The 22,068-nt window shown below is 39.5% G+C and overlaps 1 protein-coding gene across 6 annotated transcripts in view; it reads right to left on the reverse strand.

Annotated features, from left to right (window-relative positions):
- LMO7 (LIM domain 7) overlaps positions 1-22,068 on the reverse strand; it is a 196,330-nt gene that overhangs the window by 131,884 nt on the left and 42,378 nt on the right. For 5 of the 6 annotated variants that reach the window (XM_054701383.1, XM_037528915.2, XM_054701384.1 and 2 more), the window contains exon 2: positions 103-173. The exons of the other annotated variant lie outside the window; for it this stretch is intronic. In XM_054701383.1, coding sequence (XP_054557358.1) covers positions 103-173 — 71 coding nt within the window. The remainder of the gene's footprint in view (positions 1-102; positions 174-22,068) is intronic. 6 annotated transcript variants of the gene reach the window in all.

The raw sequence follows: 22,068 nt of genomic DNA on the forward strand, positions 1-22,068 counted from the left end.
GGGGAGAAGGGAGGTGGGGGTGGGGATTGAAGACATTCATAACACACACACACAAACACATACCCCTCTTTGAGATACATTTTAAATGTGGCAAATACTTACTCACACAACAGAACACCATTCTCTAGAGAGGCTCGAAAATCTTTTGTTTCAAAATCCTTCTCTGTTACTGCCTGAAAAACAGATTTAGATATTAATTTTCTTTTGATCATGGATAGTACACAATAAAATTCAGAAGAAAATTAATTAATATACATCTAATGTTCTTGAAGGATGAGCATACATCACCGAAAGATTTCCATTGAGAAAATTACATGCAGTTCTATGTTACAAAGAGAGAGGTTAACCACTTTAGTATGCACAAATATAAACAGAAAAACCCTGATGAGTGTTTCCTGTAATGGACCATTTTATGAATGATACAAGGCTAGAAACTAAATTTCCAATATATTTTCTGTTAAAAAAATGGATAATCTATTCTACTAAGTGTAAATAAAAACTGGTTAAAATATAAATTTGAAATATCAACAATTATATGTGCACCATTAATTTCAATTCCATCCTTAAGTTCCTCAAATTTCATTACAAAGCACAATAACAGAGGGCATGAATCTACTTAAAGCTTATTTATGAAATGGCCCTGGTTTGTATAATGACCTATTTACTGAAATATCCTGGAGAGAAGACCACTAAATCCTGATGCAGAGGAGCAAGAGAAGGGGGATCATGGGGCATATTTTAAATAATTCCCAACTTAAGGCCAGTGCATTTGAACAGGCCACCTATGGTTACAACTACTGTGTTCTTAGAGAAACCACTAGAAAACTATCTACAGATTCTGTCTCTCTGGGTGGAGTGGTTGGGATGGGAAAGGGGATTCCACAGAGGAAGCAGGAACAGAGAAAGCAGCAGCTGCTGTGGGAAAAGCTGCTCCAAGAACAACCTCTGGTTCCCAGCAGGAATGTGTAGGAAGCAAAGCAACAACACTGGCACCAACTGGACTAGAAATGTACCAACCACTTGTACTCAGGAGTCCTTGGTGCCACCCGCCACTAGGAGAAGAGAAAGGTTCTTGGAAACCTGATTTGGGAAATCATGACCCTCACATCCCAGGTGAGCCTCAGGGCTTCCGCCACCCTTCCCAACTCTGCTAGGACCCCTGTGTGTCCTTACATCTTTCCACAACACCCAACATTGCTACAGCCAGGTATAATAACGTAAACTGACAAAACAATTACTTTCAGAATTAATGTTAGTTTTTCATAAGCTGATTCTATAAACATGAGAGGAGTCTGAAGCAGGTGATACACTTGAATCCAGGAAGAAGTAGAAAACCCTTTCCTATACAAGGCCTTAATCTATAGAAAGGCTACATTGTGGCATGAATTAAAAGTGCTGAGTGTCTGTTACAGGCACTTATCTGGATGGAGATTAAAAAAAAAAAAAGCCGACAGCTCTTCCCTCAAAGAGCTCACAAGCACATTAGTAAAACGCAGTAAAACATACCCATACAGAATTGCTATATTCCTTGGGCAAAAACCTTGAATAACCCATGAATTATCTCAGGTAGTCTGTGCAGCATCACCTCTGTTGAATTTTCTCCAAATAGAACCTAAACAAATGCACGGCAGTACTGCTCCCAACTAGTAAAAGCACAGTAATATCTCATTTGTCTGGCAACTTCTACCCAAAGGCAACACACATGAGAAAGCCCACAGCAGAAGTCGAAGTCCATTTTCTCTAGCCATAGGAAAGCTCCTCAGAGACACCAGTACTTAATGATCCACCACTGAGATACCCTGGAGGTGATATTCCCAAATCAAGGTAGAGTAGAAGCAATGCTGTAGCAGAAAGAAGGGTGCTGGTCTACAGACAGGTGAATTACTGTGATCTGCCACCGCATGTAGGGCAGGTCCAGAAGGCAGAGTGTAGCAGTGAAAACATGGAAAGAGAAAGGGCTCAAATCTCTCTTTCACTACCTTGAGATCAATAACTCCAGTCTGTTCATCTGAAATAGGAAAAACATCACCTACTTTTTACTTGCAATGGTGAGATACTGTGCAATAAATACCTGAGGGTGGCTAATAGCAGCATATGCTTAACCTAATTATATTTACTGACCTTCAAGTTAACACTCTGACAATGCACTCCAATAATTAACGCTCAAAGGAACACCTCTGTACCACATAGACAAGGCTGAACTAGGTTCAGAGTATTATTTAATAAAGTAGAAATAATGGAATGTGAGGGGCTACTCAAAAACCCAAGGATCCACAATTATTCATTTTCCAAAAAAAAGAACTACAGAGATAGGCAAATCATAATATGTTGTCAATTTCAGATATCCCTTCTCCTTTTGGCAAAGTATTAATATACTCTTACATACTCACCAAAATCTACATAGTAATGCTGTAAGAACAGACTTCACTAATACTGTATTTATAAAGATATAATATAAAAAGTAAAGTGTATATTCCTAAATTATATAGTGTTATAAATCAATGTTATCTCAATTTAAAAAAAAAAGACTTACACCAAAGTATTTAAACAGCCTACATTTTAAGGACATAAATGTCTGGCATGTTGTGTATATGCTTTTGGAGATATGCATTCATTGTAGAGTATCTGAATACATTTAATACACTCATGATGGAAAGCGTACTGAAGGTAACACAAAATGACACTGCCATTCTAGAAATTACAGTATAAATCAATTTGTGGTATGCATCTGAAGTTTTAAATACACATGCTCTCAGACCCACTATGTGCAGATGTAGGACTGTGTGCCAAGACACCAGGACAAGAACACTAGAAGAATTGTTCACAGCATTATGTATAACAATCATAAATATCCTGAATGTCCAACAATAAGAAATTGGTTAAATGATAAAATAGCCATAGGTCAGAAAATCATATGAAACTTAAAATTCATGTCATAAATCTAAATTACTTATAAATAATACTTCATATATTAATTATAAAGCAATTATGAAACAATGCATGGGGTATGATTCCAATTACCATAACTCTACAAGTATGTATTATATAAATGAACACAAACTATATTAATAGTAATTATTTCTAAGTGGTGGAATTATAGCTAATCTTATTTTTGCTTACATATGTTTTGTGATAAACACATCTGTTTCTTGTATAATATATACAAGCTCACTTTTAAAAATCAACATTCAAAAGAGGTCAGAATCCATCAGATTGAGAACAATTTCCTGTAGGTCCTACAGACATCTAAACGATAAAAAAGACATGAGTTCTGGGCTATCCAATTTTTCTCATTATCTGTGAATCCACAAAATACTTAAATTAAATAATCCTAACTATTCCAGAAAGTGAATCCTTACTTTTACCAGCAAGGAGACTGAAACACAGAAAGTTTAACTTTCAAGAAAGCTATGGAACCATCAACATGAAACATCAAACACCCAGAAGCACTCTAGAAGGACTCAGGAGGAGAGTTCTGTATCTCAACTGCATCAGGCACTAGGCTTGGAAACAAACAAAAAACCTTACCTTCAATTTCCATTTATATGTTTAAATAAATTAGTGTATTTACCATGCAATATGCATTCAGAAATAATCTTCCACTGTTAAGGGTACAAAAGGTTACTCAGTAAATAAAAAATACTCACTTAACTGGTTTAATCGTCCTGGATAACGTCCGTCTCTGAATACACACACACACTCACGCAAGCACAGCCAGAGAGAGGGAGAGAGGGAGGATAGGGAAAAGGAGAGAGGAAGAGAGAGAGAAGGAGAGAGAGAGAGAGGTTGCCCTCCAAATTTTAATAAAATGAAAATTTCTCTTCACTGAATTTAAGAATGTCTGAACATTTTCATAAATATTAGAAAGTGTTCATACTATGTACGCAAGCTACACTAACCCCAATAACTCCTTACAGCTCATCTAAGACCCTTCCTTCCCGAGGGACTAAAACATAAAAGATTTTTCCAAGAGGTTCAGACCAAAAATGAAAATATAAACTATAACACAGACTGTCCACGCTGCGTGACATACCTGAAGGAACACACAACATCTCATTAATAGTGCCAGGTGAGGCCAGACTGTGGCACAGGGCCTGTGAATTCCTGCTCTGCTACTTCCTACCTTAACTTTCCACTAGGTGCTCACCCTCTTAAAGTTTTCCATCTGTGCAAGAGAGATACAAAGCACCCACCGCACAGGACTTCTAAAGAATTAAGTGAGATCTCCCAGATAAAGCAATCTGCACTTACCTGACTCAAAAAGTATTCACAAATGTTAGCTAGTATGATTAGCGATTTAGGTGTAGAGTGAAGATAAAAATATTCCTCTCAGCAAATGAAAGTCTGTTTTGCCGGGGATTGGGGGAGTAACATCCTTCTTAAAGGAAGAACTGAGTTACCACATTATAAAAATCCACTCTATTGTCTTTTGTACCCCGGACATCGCAAGATCTATGCAGATCTCAAAACACAGTGAAGGCAATTTGCTCCAAAAAATCAAATCATACTTTCGAAGATGAATCCATCCTTATTTTTAGAGGCATTCAATGTTCAGAAAGACATTCCAGAATTTTGAAAGAACTGATTATCTAGTAGTTCTACTCTAATAATTACTCATTTCATTTTTCGATAATGTTGAAACTTACTCATTAGCAAGTTATTTGAGGTGTGATACATTTTACGTAATGAGGCTGTGATTCATAGGAACCAAATAGAGACTGCCTGTTTCCCTCTTAAATTATCAAGTCAACATACACAGGAGTAATCACCATGTAGTCAAACAGCCACACCTTGGATTCTATGCAAACTTTTCCCCCTCTCCTTGGCCCCTCTCTGTATTTTCCTAATACAGTTAACTGAAACCATCACCACCTGAGATAATCTGAGGTCTACATCATATGAGAAGACCTGGGGTTTAACCCTGGACCCTTCTCACACTACACACCTCCAGTAAATGTCTGCTCAGCCCCCTGGCTTTTAATGAAAAAGAAAGGCTAGCCCTGGCTACTCACAGGGTACAAATGGTAAGTGAAAATATTTGCCCTCTCTACAGGAAACACTCTACTCTGTAGTCAAGGCCAGTGCTACTCCCAGTTATGTGTCCATGGGTGCTGACCAGGCATCCTGCTGGGAAAAAGCTACAAAGTGCCAGGGCCAAGTGTGAGGCTTTCAGGCGAGATGCTTCCTGTGAAGTTATAATTACTCTAACCGAGCATATTAAGGGTGGAGCAGAAAGCCAAGAGCATATTCTACACAAACACCCCTGCCAAACCTGTCTTACCACCTACAGCCTCCAGAGAAGTCCTTGACACAAAGTTTTTAAAGGGCATATTTTGTGGAAGAAAATATCTATCAGCTAACTACATGGGCAAAAGTGCCAAGTTCGCAAACTTCAAAAAAGTCATTTACTTGCCATGAAATACATTATTAATTTAATAAACAAGTGGGAAATATTTTCACACCCTCTACTGTGCTGTTAATGGTTTTATTCTAATCCTCTCACTGCATGAGATAACCCCCCAAAATAAGCAACAAGTTTCCCCAAAGCTGCATCTCTCAGTTCCAATCTGACCACATAATCCTCATGACTTAAATCCCAAACATTCTGGGAACTTTTCAAAGACCACTTCACACCAGACTGGTTATCAGCATAACACCCATGAATGCAGATCAGCAGGCACTCACATTATGAAATTGAAAAGAATTTAATTCTTTTTAAGCAGCCATTTAAAAGATGCCTAGAATCCAAAAGCACTCTACCATGTTTTCTCGTGAACTACAGAGCAAAAACACAGCACCTGCTTGCGCTTGCTTTCAAAGAGAGAAAGGGACATTCCTGACAAAACTGGACTATGAGCTTCAACTGGGTTCACAGTTGATTCAAAAGGTTATTGCTAATTGATTGGCTACTGGGACATGATAATCAGGCTACATACACTACCCTCATCATGCCAATCAGTTCAGCCTAACACCCCAAGCAACATTAACCACCGAAGAGTGAGAAGCCACTGCCACAAACAATAACCACAATACAAAACAAGTCACAAAAAGTGGGTCTGCCTTAATTTTTCATTCAAAGAGCTCGCTGAGAGCTCACCCAGGAGTGAGGAAGCCCACACAAGGTGCTACTTCCACCGTGAGATGCCCCAGGCTGGCACACACCAGGGAGCAGCGTGCTTTTCAGCCTCTGAAGCTACCAATGAATTACAAACACTCCTCTCTCCTCTCTTCCATTAAACTTCACTTATAAAGCAACCATTATAGGATTTCCCAAAACAGGTCCAATTTTTATAATGAATTGTATGAGGCATCTATATCATTATTTATGGTGCAATAACTCTGACAGATCTTATGGGTTACACATGCCAAAAACTTATAAATGTGAGGATTATGGCACATAGTCAGCACCATTAGGTATAAATGAAACATAATTTAAACAGAGTAAATGTATACCTCCTAGCTCTTCCCTTTTCCAAAATAAAATTATTGAAAAGCCTATTTAGCTCCTTAACATTAAGATTTACCTTCAAATGAAAAATCTCAAAATTCCTAACCAAAATAAATAAATAAATAAATAAAATAAACCACCACAAAGGAAGAAAGCATTCATTCAATCAAAAAATCATGTAATGACAACTGCCATGTATATACCTGGCCTCGTGCTTCACTAGAAACATGAAAAAATGACCATTCTTGGAAATAACTCTTTAAAAGTCTAACCCTATTTTGAAATATGTGGTCAGAATGGCATTTTAAAGCCTAGGCATCTCTCTAAAATGTGGTTAGCCTTCTGAAATATAGCATGTTCTTGGGTAACTTATATTGTATATTCAGCAAATAGCATTGCTTTAAGCAACACAATTCTTAAGTCGCTGGCTTCTCTTAAGATTTGGCACTGGGTTACCTAGTATCCTGGAGTATGCTAGGACTTGTTTTGCCAATAATAATATCACTTGATAGCAAAACCAAGGCAAACTCACAGTTTTCCAAGATAGTGGTAATTGGAAATGCACAGGTCACTGAATTCGAAATGGAATCCAAAAAGTCTCACAGTGGTCAAAAGTTAAACATTTTTCCTGCTTCACTGCCCCCCTTCTGATCTTTGGCTGAGTGGCCAGTGTCAGCTCCACATCCCACTTCACCTTCTCTCAAGAGAGGCCCATACATCTTCACAAAATCGGGATGGAAACACCAAGAGAAAAACACAGTTACTGGTTGTGACTTCAAATAACCAATATCAACTGGCTTTAGAAACATCCAGAATTCTCGGTCATCAGTGGGCTACACTCAGATTTGGGGGCAGCAGAGATGGAAGCATGAGGTCAAATATAATTTCTGGTGCAAGAGAAGCAGCCAATTCTCTATACCATTACCAACTTTTAGCTGATAGTCTCAACTGTTTTTGCTAAACCATAATTATTAACAAACCAAAAATGACAAGCAACTGGAAAAAACTTAACAAAGCCAAGGGAAGATTTGCTCCAGGGCTGACAATTTACAAGCAGGTTTCATTAAGACACAAAATCAAAGACAACCTGGACCCTATTTGCAGCTAGTTCAGATTACTGAAAACATGACGTACAAAACTGTGTTCAAGTTTTATAGTTAGACATTTTCTGCTAATGAAGACAAAGTCTGCTTCGAAAAGGTAAGAGATAAAGTACATTTTGTCTATAAAATAAGGGTCATACTCCAATTTATGCTACTGCAGACAATGGGAAACATATTTCACGAGGGAAAAAAGTCTTCCAAAGGTCTAGTCTAGTGCATCCCATTATTTTTTTTTCTAGATCAAGGAGTTTTTAAATAACTCGCACACAAGGCATACACAGATGTGAACATCCTTTATCAGGATATTTTAAGTACAGTTCCAATGCTTAATATAATCACGGGTTCTCAAGAGTCAAGAGACACAGTTGCTTTTTGCAGAAATGTCTCACACACACATTAGCAAGTCTCAACAATTACCTGATTATCTCCTGTGAATTACTATGAGAGTCATCACTGTGGGAAATATTCACTTCAGGAAAACTGTCTGTACTACAGTGGAAAGTCACTACTTATTTTATATGATATTCAAATTGATAATTATCCTCCTGGTACTTCATACAATATGTTTTATTCTCCTGTGTAAGCTTTTAAGAATGCAGTTCAGGCAACCTTTAACATAGGAGTTCCTGAAATGATTAATGATGGATTCCTACTGCAAGCCAAGGCCAATGTAATCCTTCAAGTACCCATCCATTGGCCTGCCTTCAATTTAACAGTGAATTTCTAGGAAGCAAAAAGAGACTTAAAATTCTATACTTACCCAAGAGAAATAAAAACAGATGTCCTCATGAAGATGTGTATATAAATGTTCACAGTAGCGTGACTCATGCTAGCCAAAAACTGGTAACTGCCCAAAAGCCCATCAACTGATGAATAGATTTACTAGATGATATAACCACACAATGGAATATTCTTTAGCTATAAAATGAGATGAAATACTGATACTCACTACAATGTGGATGACTCTTGAAAACACAAGGTTAAAAGAAAAATGCCAGAATCTAAAGATCATATATCATTTGACTCATTCAGGGGGTGAGGGAACAGAAGACTAGGGAGCAACTACTAATGGGTGTGAGGTTTCTTTTGGAGTGACATAGATGTTCTGAAATTGGGCATGGTGAATACATAACTCTGAAAATATTCTGGGGGGCCTCCCCGGTGGCACTAGGTGTTAAGATGCAGCACTGTGAGGCTGTCCATGGCCACTGCAGCATGAGTTCGATCCCCAGCCTGCCAGGGAGCTACCTACATGGTGCAGCAGACCTCTCCTGTCTCGCCTGCTGCTCTCCTCAGCAGTATATTTCAGTCAGTCTGCTTGTTCTGTTCCCCACTCTGTCTCTGGTGAATCTGCTCACTCCCCACACCTCTGGCCTGTACCCCAATTCTTGTATGCATAAATAAATCTTTTTTAAAAAAGGAAAATACTCTGTATTGGAATGGTATGGGTGTTATATCTCAATAATTCTTCAAAAACGCATTTAAGTTGTGCATTTAGAAATGTGTTTTATTCAAATTCAATAGAGATAAAGTTTTAAAAGTTAGTTACAAAATGCCTTGATACCGTCACATGCCCCATATACTAGGGAAGTTCAATACAAGTTAAGCTAGTAATTTCAGACCAGAGGTGGAGGGAGGGGGGTGAAAGCAAAGGATGGAGGGGCTCCAATGGATGGTGGCAAAGGTTTAAGGACTTTGGTGGTGGACATGGCATGGAAACATACATTTGTAGCGGTGTGAACCTGTGTTACTAAAATAGGTACAGTGTTGTAAACCAATGCTACCTTAATAAAAATAAAATTTTAAACAATTTATGTACTCTAAATGCCTACCTCCCAAACAATCATATATAATTTCATAGGAATAGGTCTAAATTTGCAAAATTGCCTCTCTGGCTCACAATCACACAGAAATGATTTGATTATGATCTATTGGCATTTGTTTCTTTAGTATGTCATCTATGTATCACATTTAAATTCCAAAACACTTAAGTTTTGAAGTACATCTATAGGTGTTTTTCTCAAATTCACTTTACTTACATGGTTTCAAAGCAGAAAATACTTCAAGTGTAACACACAGCACCTCCACAAAAACTATGGTGAGTTAATACAGTCCCAACAACAGAATCAGTAAGAAATCAGTTTTCCTCAAAAAATAAAGAAAAGAAAGTTTCTTCAAGATTCTTTTTTGGGGCCTTACTAGATCTCAACAAATTTTCTAGTTTACCTATCTCAAAATTAGCTATGCTGATGGCTCCACAGCATACTAATTATCAGTGTAAAATGACCTTGACTGAGTAATAATTTCACTTCTATTTACTGGAATCATTTCAAGTTTATAAAAATTTGAAGCACTAGAATAAACTTTTAACACTATTCTGCTTTATTGGGACATGAAAAGATAGATGTGTGTTCCCTGTTGTCAGGATAACAGAGGGAAGAGGTTGGATGGCACAAAGGAACAATTTTGGTTTTTTCTCCACACAATTTTGAAGCCTTGAGAACTCACCTTCAGGAGGTCTGCATGCCATCCCCTCGGCCCCCACTGCACCTCCACTCTCAAGTCTGCCCAGGTGGCTCACATCACCCCAAAGCAAATGTGTACTCACACTCAGCTCCCCTTTGGGCCTAAAGTGCCTAAGGAGACAGCACAGCCCTCAGGCTGACTGCAACCTGCAGACAAGTCCTGCCTGGCTCACATTGTGGCTGAAGTTGGCAAATACAAAACAAAGGTCTCCACTGCAAACTTCCCTTTACAAAAGAAAGGCCTGGCTGCACTGGCCACGCATTACCTCATGGCTGAACCCACTGCTCTGCAGAGCACACACCCGCAGGTACCACACCACCCTACCTGGCTCACAATCATAGCCTGGATGGCCCCCAGGCACGGCTGTTTGAAAAAAACGTGGGTTTTTTCCTTGTATCCTCAAGGACTACAACTTCTGCCCCAAGGAAGGACTCTCACCTGTTGACTCAGAACTTAGGGTGTAGAAGAATCACCTGTGGTGCCTGCACAACAATCCAAGTCCCAGGCCTAAGAGATCCTGATACAAAGCGCAGGACACCTGAAGTCTGCCTGTTCCAGAAGCACTGCTACTGCGTCTTGCTAAAAGTGGTCTCTGATAAATGCTGTTTTGGTGTTAGGTCTCTCACGCTCTGCTGAGTTCGATTTCCTTACCTAAATCTCGGCACAGCTCTAAATGTTTTTTGCAAAGCTAAGGAAACCAAGCAGGAAATCAGTTCCTGTTCTCTGCTCCCGCCTCCTGGCTGGTTCGTGGAACTGCAGAGGTATAAACTGCAGCCTGGGAGCCCTGGGATCTATCCCGTTTCCTAAAGATGACAGCAGTTTATTTCAGAGTGAGAAACACAACAAGAAATTGCACCTGGTGAAAAGGAAAACAAGTTTAATGTAATACCACTGGTCTGTTATCAACTCTATAAAAGTTGATGTGTTTCTACAAATCTGATTTTAGAACACATTTTATGGAAAAAAGACTTTTTTTGGAAAAAAGACATTTTTATGGAAAAAAGACATTATGGAAAAAAGACATTTTATGGAAAAAATTGAGAATTTGAGTACATAATCTTATATTTGTAGATTTTGGACCCACTACATGGAACTACCTTCTACAATAAGAAATGCTTCCAACACAGAATGATCTGTATTTTTACTCCAGATATGGAAAATTTTCGGAACCCAAATATGTGCCTCACCTTGATTAGGTGAGACAGCCAACATTCCTCTCAATAATCCGGGTGGTTTTGCTCTTATTCTGTGCAGTCATTATGACTCTGGGTTCTACGAGGCTTATGAGCTCGGGGTAGACATGGGTGCTGCGCCCCAACCCTCAAAGTATTGTTCAGAAGGCAGACAATGTGGCACACAACCAATCATAACATATTACAGAACTTTACGTGAATGTTTAGCAAATCCAAGAAGAATCCACTGCAGATAGTGGCTGAATGTGACAAAGTATGCGAGGCAGGAGAGTACGGGCTAACCTGGAAAGCTTCTCAAAGGTCATTACTTCACCCTCCTCAAAGTGGGAAGCATGATCTGCCAACCAATCTCTCCTTTGAATTCCTCTTCGGCTCATTGGCTCTGCTCTTTCTCTACCTTCTCAACCTTGTTCATTCAAGCACAAGTGCCACCAGGCAGTCCTAATTTGACAACACTGGTTCTTCCCAAAGATCCCCTCCAGCCTCACAGCTACACCCTCTTGGGCATCATTCCCAGGGCAGTATTTCCATATGAGCACCCTTACATCACCACAAAGCTATCACAGAGAACAGACCTCACCCTCTCACCCGTGGCTGACCCACCACATCTCACTTCTCTACTGATATCCTGATACCAACATCCTCCCAGTTGCCCAGACTCAGGACATGAAAGTGAACTTTCCTTGTGCCTCCAAACTCTCAGAACTCTCTCCTCCCAGTTGTGGCTTCTCTTCCAGTAGCTATTCCACTTCAATCACCCACTGATGGCTCCATTTCTTCACTCTGCACTTCCGTGCCTGCCTACCAGTGCTTAAAAGTCAAATAAGACCTTGTCACAAAAAAAGTGACTCAAGAGCTTCCCAAGGTCCATTTGACACACCCCCACACACACACACACACAGACACACTTATCTTTAAGTCTTTCTACCCTTGATTCTCCCACAGAAATTCTATATCCCACAAAAACCCACTATCCTCCAATATCCTCATCTTTTCATTTAACACCCCAAATACCTTTCCACTGTCATCCTCAAGCCCCACTACCTGCAAATGATCCCCTCTCCCTCCACATTTCCTGTGACACCTCAGGAACTACTCAGTGGCTTCACCATTCTGCTTCATGTCACCATTACATGGTCCTCTTTGCTCATGTCCCAGAATAAAACTTTATTAAGGTCAAGAAGCTCCATCAAGTTTTTACTCATCTTCTCGTGCCCCCCCCCACTGTATAACATGCACAAGTAGTTCTAATAAAAACTATCTTAATTAACTTCCCCTGAAGGCAAAGAAGTTCAAAGAAAAGAGAGACTGTGGCTTGAGGTATACAGCAAAGGTTTAATTGATATTCGGAGACAAAAGAGCACAGTGCAGGAAAAAGATTTTGATCATCTGAAAAATAACAGAGGTGGGAAAAAGTAGAGTGAGACCAAGGAGCAGCATGGCACCACAGAGAAGAGGAGGAGCTGGGGAGGCAAGCCAGCTGCACGGCCTCTCTGCCTGGCTACCCCCGCCTTGCAGAGGCCACAGCACAGCTACAGGAGCCCAGGTCTTACAGATGGCGCTTGTGCCGTGGAAAAACACTCCGAGAGCTCCTGGCAGCACATGAGAGATCTAACTGATGTCTTCAGGGGAAAAGGAAAAGTCAAAAACTAGAGTTAATTAATATTTTCCACCCCTAACAGGGAATCCTGACAGTTATCATAATCCCGGACAGAGAGTGGAGTCAGGGAACAGAATAGCTGGAGGAAAACAAAGCAGGAGGACAGGGCGTGCCGCATGAAATAATCATCACCCCAGCCTCGAGCGGAGCCAGGTGGCAGCAGGACAATGGAGACCCACACAGCTGATATGAAATTTTGATGAATTCCTTAATGGCCACACAATGGAAGCGCACACTCCAGAAACAGGCTAATAATAGAACAAGTGTCAGTGCTACAGGAAAAGACGTAAAGTGCCTTCATTATTTACTCATTTTTTTTTGTACATTGTTTTCAAAATGTGATTTAATAAGTGCTTTCACTGCTGAGAATGATGAGTGTCTGTGTCAAAAATACTACTAATAGAAACATTAATTCAAAGGGGCACCTGTACCCCTATGTTTATAGCAGCACTATTTACAATAGGTAAGCTATGGAAACAACCCAAATGCCCAAAAATAGATGACTGGATCAAGAAGATGTGGTACATATACACAATGGAATATTACTCAGCAATCAAAAAAGATAAATTTGTGCAATTTGCAACAACATGGATGGAGCTGGAAGGGATCATGCTCAGTAAAATAAGCCAAAAAGAAAAAGTAAAATACTGGTCTCACTCATAGCAGGAATTTAGAAAACCTAAATAAGGGACCAGGAAAAAGACTAATTACACTAAAGTAAAAATCAAAATCAAAAAGCAACTATAAACCAGAGACACACTAAGGGAGTAGGATCAAAAAAAGGGGGGTGGGAATTGTATGGGGACTATAACCAAGATGAAAATGCATACATTGTACAAAAATGAAAAATGATGTAAAAATATACAAAATAAAAAAATTAAATACTACTCATACTTTTTGGAACCCTAAGCTGATACTCCAGGCCACTGTATCCCACAAAGGCCAGATTATAGGCCGCATACATGACCCAAAATGATAACTACAGTCATCAATTAAGGGAGAATCATACATGCCCATTCCCAGCATCTCAAATGAGAAATTAAGCAAAGTTACCACATCTAGAAGATACAGTGAGCATGTTGTATGTATAATAAAAACATACAACATACTTAGCATCATTCAGTTTTTTGGAAATTGTAAATTTAAGCAAAACAGTAACAAAACCAGATCCTCAGCAGATACCTTATGATTTCACTCATGTGCGATACAGAGGAAACAAACAGATGATCTAAATAAAACAAAAATAAAGCTTATGGACTATAAGAGCAATCCCTGCTTACTGGAAGGAGAGGAGGGGAGGGAGCTATAAATCAGGACAATGGCATCGTGAAGAAAGGAATTGGACATTTGAGTGATGAACTTAATATACTATATACACAGAGTCTCAATGATGAACACTGAAGCTTATCTATTATAATGGAACACTAATTTTTTTTAAAGGCCTTTGAATAGCATCCTTTCCTTCAACTTGAGCAGGGGGTTCTTTTTTTTTTTCAACAACTTTATAATGAGTCAATGTCAAAAAAAAAATGATGTTATTTGAGGACCTGATGTACTCTTAACCCTCAAAATGAACAGACCTATTTATGCAAAAGTTAGCATGGTGTCTTATTAACTGGAGCTGGTCTAAGCAAGGCAAAATGCTTCTGAATTGCTTCACATTTGCCTAAAGGCTCTCTTTTACAATTTAAAGTCACCATAAGATTGAAGGTCACTAGTATTATGGGCCTTCTCTTAAAGCCTTGATGAAATGAGAGATTGGAGAGGTTGTCCTCCAGCAAGTCATTGTTTCAAAAGGCACAGCCACTTGACTGTTGTTATGAAGTGAATGCTCAGGTTGAAAAAGCTAAAATTTGACTGCATAAACCGGAGTGAACATGAGTGGTGGTAATCATGCATGCAGAAGTAACTAGAAAAGAATTTAAGGAACTGTAGTACTCCCCAAGGTCATGGGCAATAAGAGTAAGAGACAGTGAGGAAAGTCTCTTCAACAAATGCTGCTGGGAAATCTGGACAGCCACATGCAAAAGAATGCAACTAGATCACTGTCCATGCCATACATAAAAATCAGCTCACAATGGATTAAAGATTTGGATGTAAGATAGAAACCATAAAACACATAGAAGGAAATGTAGCCAAAACACTCCACAACATTGACTTCAGGGATGTCTTTAGAGACTCAATGCCATCAGTAAGGAAAACAAAAGCAAATATAAACAAATGGGATTATATCACACTAAAAAAACTCCTACACAGCAAAAGAAACTTTCAATAAAAAAAGACATCCTACTGAGTGGGAGAAAATATTTACATATCATAATCTAACAAGGGGTTCACATCAGTGATCTACAAGGAACTCTTAGAACTCAACAAGAAAATGACCTAGTACAAAAATGGACAGAAGAGCTAAACAGACACTTCTCCAAAGAAGAGATACCAATGGCCAAGATGCACATGAAAAATTGCTCATCAGTACTTATCAAGGAAATGCTAATTAAAGCCAACCACAACGAGAGACCATCTCACACCTACGAGAATGATTTATATCAAAAGACAAGAAATAACAAGTGTTGGAGAGGGTGTGGAAGAAAAGGGTGTACACTGGCTCAGCCTCTATGGAAAACAGTATGGAGGTTTCTCAGAATAATAAAAAGATCTGCCATAAGATGCAGCAGTTCCTCTCCTTGGTATCTCTCTGAAGAACACCAAAACAGTAATCCAAAGGAATATTTGCACGCGTATGTTCATTGCAGCACTATTTGCAATACCCACGTTATGGAAAAAACCCAAGTGCCCAAGGACAGATGAGCAGATTAAGAAGATGTACACAGAATGGAATACTACTCAGTTATATTTTAAATTTTTTGCTACTCGTGACTATATGAATGGATCAGGACAGAGTTGTGCTAAGCAAAATAAGTCAGGAGGAGAATGATAAATACTAGATGATCTCAACTAATCTGTGGAATATAAAGAAACAAAGCAAAGAAATAAAACTAAACCAAAAAACTTAGAAATCTACCTACATAACTGAGGCTATCAGAGGGGATAGAGAGAGGGTGAGAAACAACAGGGTGGAAGGGCCCAGTGGTGGATGGTAAAGGGTCCTGAGGGCTTTGGTGGAGTGTGCTGTGTTAGCACACACCTGAGGAGGTGTGACCCTTACCCCTAAATCACACACATTGAAAACCAAAGATATCTTACATAAAAAACATTTTTTTTCCAAAAGAGGGACAATGAGCGGATAATGACCCTGAAATTAGCTGGTGTCTGTCGGTTTGTGATCCACTCCATAGAACTAGTCCGGGGCCATCTGCAGCTAGTGCACAATCAAGAATACCTGAGCAGATGTCAACAGCTGGGGTTTCCCAGGTAGATAGGAGAGGACAGCAAAGCATTGGTAACTAAGACATCATCAAGAGTGTGGCTTAGCATTCCACAGCACAGACGACACTGAGCAGAGAAGAGCAGGAAAGACAAGACACTCTTAAGAAGGAAGGTGGTAAAAAGATTTTGGCAGAGAAGGTTAGTTGAAGCTGCAAGGTAAAGATCTGCAGAGTAATATAATGGGATTCAATAAGACAAAAGGGAAGTCCTCTCCAGAAATGACCAAATCTAGAGCCAGGCCAGCAAAGAAAGTGGCTGATGTCAAAGTAGAAGTCATAGACTGAGAAGTGAGACAACTTAAGGGACCCATCTGGTCTACACCCCATTCACCCAAGATGGAGGCATGCGAGGTGGGAGGCAGTGAGTCGGGGGTTCAAGTGGTCACTGAATAAAGATGAGCAGATAAGGGAGGATCTTGGATAGTTACACCGAAATATATAAGGCCTAGCTATTCCTAGGTAAACATTTCCGGCTGTCTGGAAATGGCACTTATTTCGGCCCTGTGGTGTGCAGGGTGTGGGAAAGGCAACAGGAGAAAAAACAGAACTGTGTTTCTCTTTTTCCTTTTTTTTTTTTTTAATTGCAGTAACACATTGGTTGTCAACACCATAAGCTTCCAGGTACAGTTTCCCAGCTGAGCAAATATAAACATCCTCCCATACCCATCACCAAGTATAAAGACTGGGCTTCTCTTAAGGCAAAAAGGTTCAGGGGAAAAGTTGGGGTGTTCCCATAGAACCACTGTTCCGGAGGGCGCAAAACTTTGGGAAGTAGGGGCTCTGAGCCAAGAAGACAGTGACAGAAACTCCTCCATCTTGGGCAGTAGCTACAGCTCCAGGAAGAACACCCGAGGTTGGTCCGCCACCAGGATGACCTCAACACAGAGCCGGCCACTTCTGCTCTGTCCTCAGCAAGATGGGGGTCAGGGGCACCAGGACCATCCAGATCCTGCATCTGCTCACACAGAACCAGTCCGCCTTCGGGAACTCAACTGAACAAACATCCTCTACTCAACACACACCCAGGAGATTGATGGGATAAATAATACTTCAAACATTACATCACTGGCCTAAAAACAGACATTTTGGCTATCATTCACGTTACCTGAAGCAAAACAAACTTTTTGAATGCTTTTTGTAAGCTCTTTTCTCAGTCACAGTTTGGCTTTTAGAAAAACCTTTGTTTTCTTAAAGAACACACTCCAAGTGAACCTATAAAACTTTTCACTTACTAAAATCAAGTTTGCCATTTCCAGCTCTTTTAAGTTAAATACTTACCAAAAAAAAATTAATAGGACTTGAGAAATTATTTTCATCTGTGAAAGCACTATATTCCTGCTTTTCTCCAAGATTATTTCATTATAATAAATTTTTACTATAATATGTATGCCTGTTCTTTACATAAATTACAGGTGTTTTTTTAAAAAGGTAAAGACAAAAATTAGTTATTAGAAAACAAATTCTGAGAAATGAAATTTTGACCATATTTGGCACTTGTTTCTGGCTAACACAGGACTGCAATCTGTGGGTCTGTATGATCAAGCTGATCTTTTTCTCTCTTAAGAATCTAACAGAGTACATCTTTTTATGTCACTGTCCATCTACATCTGTGCCATTTCTATGGTCACATGCCATCCTAGGAATTCACTGAAATTTATAAAATCCATTATATGAATTCTTCCACAATTCTGAGAAAAAAAAATCTATGTCATATGAATCTATTTCCTAAAGACATTTTAGAATAAATTTAATCGATGGGTAAAAGCTCTTATTCAGCCACAATTGTTCATCCATCCATTCAATGAATATTCATGTACTTTAGGTATTTGTTCAGTACTATGTTAAAAGAAATGTGGGAGACAAAATAACTTATAAACCTCATTTTATAGACAATGACATCTTAAAAGAGGGATAAGCAAACCAGGTTCTGTGGGTCAAAACCAGACTTGGCACTGTTTCTACAAATAAAGCTTTACTGGGACAGACTCCAATTATTGCAATGCAATTTCTCACTACAAAACACTGAGTTCGGTAGTCCCAAAAAGAACCCCTAAACCTAAAGTATTTACCATCTGACTCCTTATAGAAAAAGTTTGTGAACTGCTGTAATTGAAAAATGATCAAGGGTTACATTTATTTGTTCAAATGCATTAATGCCCAAGCTAGTATTGGGATAGATATAAATACACACAGAACACAGCATGTGCAGAAGGATCTTATAAATGCAAGACACAACACAAAGGGTGGGCTTAGGTTCCTGTGACAGGTTCTGAGTCCTGCCAAGAGGCCCAGTGTGGACAGATCTTATCAGAGAAGACCCCATCCTACCCCACTTTCCAGAAGGGGCAACTCAGTGTCATCCCAGGTCCTTGGCAGGAGAGGTTTCTAGCCCAACCCAACCAAAGTAAGAGGTGTGGGGATGCTCGCCAGTGAGAAAAATTAACCATATTTACAATTACTGAACTTTGAAAACATCTACAATTCAGGAAATGTGAATAGGATAGAAATCCCACCCCCAGAACCTACAGACTTCCCTTTCTAGAGCTACCCTCGTGCTGAGTTGAACCAGGGTTCCTCCTGTCCTAAATGAAGGGATGTTGCATTGAACTCTGAAGAGGAAACCTCAACTTATAGGAAAATGAAGATCAATTTATTAATAAAAACAAATCTCAGATTTCTCTGCAGATGAGGCAAAAACTGACACACAAAAGGAAATGCATAAGAAGCATGCGTTTGTGGAATTTCCTCAAATATGTGGAATAAAATACAAGAATTGCATTAAAAACATTCCCCAAATATAAAACTCAATCTGGGGGCCAAGGGAGTGGGGGGACAGTGGGAGGAGGGAGAGCAACCTCCAAAAAAGATAAACTGAATAAAGAAGAATCTCATAGAAAACAATCTTTGAATAAAGCCCAATGGAAGAACATATTCAATAATTTTAGAGTTAAAATAGGTTTGTAGAAAAAGAGAAACAAGTCAGATCTTCAGGGGCATGGACCCGGCTGTGGTGAGTGAGTGGAATGTGGGCAAGGTTGAAGATCTCAGTACCCAGTGAGCTACAGGAGATCTTGATGTAAAAACTGCCAAAGCTGTGTAACTGCAACTTTATAAAGGTCAAAAAGGATGCCTATCCATAGGTTGTTTGAAAAAAGAAGAAACTTGTATGGGGACTGGGGTGTTGAAGGAAAAAAAGCAGATAGGAAACCAAAACAAGATGGACAAGCTGTAACCTGGCCAGTATTATGCAATACATTTAAAACGCCAAAGCTAACCTTATTAAAAAGATTTTCCTGCTTCTGTTAAATGCATAAGGAAATTGACAAATGTGGAAAAAATAAGCACAAAATTTAGGAGTAAATAATCAAATCTTTCCTATCTTTTAATAAAGATTTTATCCTAGCGACGTGAATGAAATGGAAATGGAATTGGTACAAGAAATCTAAACATTTATACATGGAGGGGGCAGGGGTAATAGGATTTTTAACACTTACCTAGACCTGCAATATAAAATCCATTTAGAGCCTCCCCGGTGGCGCAGCGGTTGAGCGCTGGGTTGCGAAGCTGCCCGCAGCCTCTGCAGCACCGGTTCGATCCCTGGCTGCTCCCCGGCCACCAGAGGAGGGTCCCGCATGGCACGCAGACCTCTCCTGCCGCCCGCTGCTCCCCTCAGCAGTGTACTTCGGTCCTTCTGCCTGCTCTGCTCCCCGCTCTGGCTCTGGTGAATTCTCTCACCCTCCCGCGCTTCTGACTGTACCCAGTGCTTGTATAAATAAATAAATAAATGATAAAATCTTAAAAAAATAAATAAAATAAAATCCATTTAATGTCATCCACTTGCATTCATGGTACAGCGAATGAGTTTCCTACACATTAATTCAGTACACACTTAACAGTACTTACTCTGGAATCATTTTATAAGATTGCTGCATATTTACAGTGGATTAGTCCTATGTGTTAAGAGAGCTTCAACTGAGACTGTCTTTACAAATGACTTTAATGACTTTAATATTTTAAAAGCAATTATTAAATCTTTATTGGAAGGTAGTAGAATTAATATTTCACAATCACATGGCAAAACAATTTTATGTATCTTCATTAAAATATTTCAGTAGAAAAAAGAAAAACAAGTGCTACAAAAAGATATGGACTGAATGGGGTGGAATAACAGGAAGAAAGAAAAAGTTTGAGAGGAAAATATCAAATCTATTTCACTGAAATATATCAGTGAAAAGGGAACAGAGAATATTCATTCCATACAAGGTTGTCTTCCCTCCAAGGCTGCTCTCCTCTTCCACAGATCTCAGAAGTACCTCAAATATGGAGTCTACAAATATTTGCTGGATAAATACTGCCCTCTCGTGGCCCAGAAGCACAATCCCCTACTAGGTTTTTCTCTCCAGTTATCCAAATCGGACAGTGTGTTCCAGGATTCCCAAGTCCTTTTTCTTCAAAACTTGCCCACCTTTTACTCTAGTCACCTACGACTCAGATCTGACATGACAGCCTAATATATATAACAAAACATCTTAATACAGTCAAGTTTTGCCTTCCCGTGTAGCCAGCAATTTATAAAAACATGAGCAGCAAAGAGTCACTAAAAATAAATCCAGAATGGAGATAATGTCCTTCATTATGTGGTATGTCTGGCACTCCTGACAGAGTGACTAACTACACACCAACCTCCTTCTCCTAAATGTTCCTCCAGTTCTTCTGCTGCAAGGATTCATTTTCATTGTTTCTACAAACTTTGTCTAGATTCTTCTATACATCCCATTAGTCTGACATATCTGAAATCCCCTCCCACAAAACCAACTCCAACATATCTATCCTTTCCAGAGAGTAAACTGGTATGAGAGAAATCCTGGTGTGAAGGGCCTGGTTTCTCAGTAAATACAACATAGCAGCCATTTCTCTCAATTTGTCACACATTGTTTTATGTACATAATTACAGTTCACTGATACTTCCTCTGTATCCAGGGTGCTGAAAGTTTTCTCCACCTTCTCTCACTCTGAAGTGTTTGGGTTTATCCATCACCACAGGGAGTTGAGATTTATGCTTTCAAGGGTAGTCTGAGCAGAACTTTCATTTCCACATGTATTTTGTGAACCATTTTGGTATCAACCATGAGCATCTGAGTACTGAGTTTCCATGGGACAATCCAAGAAAATATTCCACAGGCTACAGGGATTTTCTCCCCTTGACAGGCCTGGAGGTCACCCAGGACAAGCAGATGAGAAGATTAAAATGCATTACCAGGCTTTTATCTGTTAATCAGTCTCTTTCTTTGGCATTCTTTTGGGAGACAATAGTGTGGAATGAAGCTTTAGTTTCCTTCCACTTTATACAAACAAGAGTCAGCTTTAGCCAGAAGCAGGAGAGAACCCTCAAATATGCAGCCTCACAGCCCGCAGCCTCATTCTCAGCAGCCAGTGGGGTTCACAAAATCTGCCAACCCAGGTTACACCAAGTTCATGTCTGTCTTTACAGGATGCTCACTGAGGCTCTCTAAGCAAGATGAAATAAAGACAAGTTCCATGGGGAGTCTAAACCCAAAAATATGCAGAGGTGACACCTTTTCCCAATGTCTAAGAAATTCTGGGCAAATTACCTGTAGGGTAAAGGACTGGAAAGTGAGGGAACATGAGACACAGGGCAAGCTAGGGTTCAAACATAGGCTTAAAACATTCAATATTGCTGTTTTTACACAATAATTTACAACTAGTTGAAGAGAGAGAATTTATCAGAGTT

This window comes from Talpa occidentalis, unplaced genomic scaffold (assembly GCF_014898055.3).
Source record: "Talpa occidentalis isolate TD23 unplaced genomic scaffold, MPIMG_talOcc4v2.1 talOcc4.5, whole genome shotgun sequence".
Classification (NCBI taxonomy): Eukaryota; Metazoa; Chordata; class Mammalia; order Eulipotyphla; family Talpidae; genus Talpa; species Talpa occidentalis.